At 47.1% G+C, this 3,850-nt stretch overlaps 1 protein-coding gene across 1 annotated transcript; it reads left to right on the forward strand.

Moving 5' to 3' along the window:
- The first annotated feature begins 549 nt into the window (after positions 1–549).
- Positions 550–3,573, forward strand: LOC140226244 (uncharacterized). Its single transcript, XM_072306728.1, has one exon. It carries the CDS (start codon positions 727–729, stop codon positions 3,571–3,573), a length of 2,847 nt encoding a protein of 948 aa, XP_072162829.1. The 5' UTR covers positions 550–726.
- The last annotated feature ends 277 nt before the right edge of the window (positions 3,574–3,850 follow it).

A 3,850-nucleotide genomic window follows, 5' to 3' on the forward strand; every position in this document is an offset into this window, starting at 1 on the left:
TTTATCACACAGCTGTAGATTCGTTTTGAATCGTGCTCTAATTTGTCATACTTCTGTGTTTTTTGTTGTTGTTTTTTTTTTACTTACCTCCCATGAAACATTGATGTGATATTTTTGGCAATATTTCTGCTTAGAAAAAGAGAAATATTCAAACTAACAGTTTGCGTATTTTCAAAGTTGGTGTACTGCAATCAAGTCGTGATTGACTCTACATTATTTCCTGTGAAGGACAAGAAGATCCAATATGACATCGAACTTAATGAAGACAAGTTTGCCGTAAGAAAATTGCAGCACTTGCTAATATATCATGTTCATCATGAGTTTATTGCTTCGAAATCTACGTGCCCCAATCGGTTTGTTTTTGTGTGTGTGTGTGTGTGTGTGTGTGTGAAATAGATAATATCAACAAGTCTCTATTGTCTCTTGTGTTTTCTGCAGGTAGTGGATAGTGTGTTTACAGCGTGTCTTCAGCCGGGAGATGGAGAGAATCCTACCGTATGACTGGGCAAATCCTACCTGTGTCATCTTCAATTGGCTCTGCCTTTAACTACCATTAAGAAGTTGACATTGTCGTACGATTTGGACTGCATTTTGAATAATTAATCATAACGCGCGCCACATGTGTTTAAAGTTTTGAGATGGCTGACGAGAGAAAGTCTTGAACACAACCTGCTGACCAATCACTGCGTAAAGACACTTTTAAGTCCGGTTTTTCAAAGTGTGAAAATGGCGGGAAGTACTTACAATCGCCGAACTTGCGTCTTTGTGATCCTGGCGTCGTTCGTGGCACAAGTGACAGCACAGTACTTTCTCGAAGAACCACGTGATATTGAGGTGATACAGGGGGGACTTGCGCTTTTTCGATGTACGGTGACGGAATCTCGGGCAGATTTCAACGTTTATTGGCGCTTTGTAGCCGAGGGATCGCTGGTTCCCCTTTCGTTAGACAGAGACGTAAAGAAATATGCTAGTTACCATGGCGACAGAACCCGTCGGCTGTCTATTACTGGCGATGCAAACCATGGGGAATACAATCTGCGCATCAAGAATATATCCATGGTCGATCAGGGACAGTATGTCTGCACTGTTATCACACCGGACAAAGTGGCGCACGATTCTAGAAGAGCAAGCCTCATCTTGCGTCCGCGCCATCCGGTCAATACTGCGCTCCCCGATCCACTCCCGGCGTGTTCGATGGGTGTCCTCTCCTCACCCTATGTGACACAGATCGACGCAGTAATCCGTCTAATATGCGCATCACCGGCTGGGTCTCCTAGTCGAAAATTGGTCTGGAAGCGTCAACCTTCCAACGCCGCGAGCACAGAACTTGTCACCTGTCCAGGGTCACCATGCGAACACAATAGAAAACTCTTGTGGGAAGACGTCGACACGAAATTTGTCTGTGAAATTTTGCCGGAGTTTCGCGTAGGTCCAGCTCGACCTGCCCATCCCGGGTGCAGCCTCACACCCCTGGATATCAAAAACGGAGTTGTAATTGATCCAGTAGTTGCCAACGTGCTTACAGGAGAGCGAGTAGGATTCGTATGTGTGCCAATCAACTCCCGTCCCTCTGAATTGATGTTTCACTGGTACCAGGACTCGCAAATCATTCCCAACGGCACGGACATGTCCGTGCTGAATCTTATGATTGACCGAAACGATGACAACTCAACTATTTCGTGTGTTGTATCGTCACTGGACGGAGCTTTCCTAGGCATTGGTTTCTCGCAAATCAAGATTTTGCATGCCGACGATATCTTCCCTGGCATCGAAGGATCTTCTCCCACCAACTTTCCGACTGAGGAAACCACCGACACTCCTAAAGACACCAAGATCATTGATGGTAGTGCCATATACGCTACCACCGTTTGGTCCGGCCAACATAACCTCAGCCAGCAGCCCATTGCTGAGATTACAAACGACGGTAACGGGTCGAAACATCTGTCCATATCGATTGTTGGGTATGCAATTGCTGCGGCGCTGCTCATCTGTGCAGTTGGACGGGCGGTAGTGCTTTTCGTGCGGAAGAGAAAGAGCAATGGTGATGGAAAAAGTACGGAGAGTGCGCATGAGGGCAAGGGGAGTGGGACAAGCGCTAAATTTGAAATGGATGCCATTCCGGCAAGCGGGTTATATTCTGAAACGGCCAATTACCATGAAACAAATGAACTTAATGAACGTAATGACCCCATTCACAACTTCTGCACGGATGATAATGCCGTTTCTACGGACAAGTATTACGCAATACTCGACCCGGATGTGGAAGAAGAGTACGTCGATAGTGCATTTCTCAGAGAAGAAATCGGGAAAGGAGATTCTAACGAGGAATCTGCGTCTACCATTGCAGTCCCCTGTACGCCCAACGAGTACGCAAGACCAACGAATCGCACACTCGAGTTCGACAGATGGCCAAGGCAGAACGAAGGTCAGGGCACGGAGGAACATCTTGAACGCAACGCTTCTGATTCATCTGCTAGTGCGTATGCTGTCACAGATGTTGTTTCACAGAGGGGTCGCTTTGTCTTCAAAGGGATGACTGGACGCGACGAGGCTGATGTCGGCATTTGCAGAAATCCATCATTCGATAGGTCCGCTTCCATGTCCAAGGCACGTGATCGAAGTCGAAATGCGCCGCCACTCCCTGTGCGAACGCTTCCTAGAACCTTATCCACCCCTGGACGACCCGATGACGTAAGCGAGGCACGCAAAGAAGGGCGTGCTTCAGACTCAGTACAAGGGAAGAATGAGGTTAAATCCAAACGCGGATTTAGCTCTCGTTGGCCGTGGTCAGGGCGAAACAAAAAGGCTTCGGTGTCAACGTCAGTAAAGAACGAGAAGTTACCACAAATTCCCAACAGCCCCGAGGAATCCACTGACCAAGATCGTCGGTTATCCTTAGGTAGCGCAGGAAGCGGCGACTATGCAGAGATCAGTATCCGTAGGGGATCCAGCGCTGGGCCAGTAGAGAATGGGGAATATAACCTAGTTCAGACAAACTTCCCAAAGAGGGAAAGGTTACATAGCATCCCGGAACGACTGGACATAACCAATGGAGACATTCAGCCCTATACAGTACTCCATCGAGGAAGCAGACGTCCTCGAAGTGCTGTACAGGAGTCCTCAGACTCCGACTATGATAGACTGATGCGGCCGAGCAGGGTCCTTTCGGCCGAGCCAAAGAAGTCCGCGAAGATTCCTGTCTACGCCAAAGTGCAAAAATCGAAGAGTTTGGATCATGGACAGGGTCTTCAAAAGAAATCTCTCAGTAATTCTGAAGCAACTTCCGGGTCTCCTCCAAATTCTCTTCGAAAGAGCGAAAAATCGTCCTCGACTCCCTTCACCAGGAGCATGTCAGAGGGGGCAGCACCATGTCGAGGGAAGGTGCCCTCAACGTGTGCTGGATACGAGACGGTCGAAACCATTCAAAGGACTGAAAAGCTGGACAGCATTTTGGTTCAGATTCGGAATAGCTTCCCGGGACAAACGCTGGATGAGCCGGATGAAAACGCCAACGATTCAGAATCAGTGTCAACTGGTAGTAAAGCAGGTGGACATTTTGCAAAAATAGTTTAGGGATTAATGAAAACAAGGGATTAAAAACAGGAAAACAGGGATTAATGAAAACAAGAATACTGTATGAGACTGAAGCGGCTTGCCATATATTGCCATGGAATCAAGTTTGTCAGCGTGCAATAAATTCGTGCATGGGAATGTCACTCTAATGAACAATCGACATCTGTGACATTCGTGCATGGGAATGTCACTCTAATGAACAATCGACATCTGTCAAATTACGTCTACCAGAAGCTGTATACTTTTGTTATCATTAATCTACCCACATAAAAAAGTC

This window comes from Diadema setosum, chromosome 3 (genome assembly GCF_964275005.1).
Source record: "Diadema setosum chromosome 3, eeDiaSeto1, whole genome shotgun sequence".
Taxonomy (NCBI): domain Eukaryota; kingdom Metazoa; phylum Echinodermata; class Echinoidea; order Diadematoida; family Diadematidae; genus Diadema; species Diadema setosum.

What these genes read in the sequence shown, in the direction of transcription:
- LOC140226244 (XM_072306728.1), top strand. Translation starts at nt 727, where the DNA reads ATGGCGGGAAGTACTTACAATCGCCGAACTTGCGTCTTTGTGATCCTG.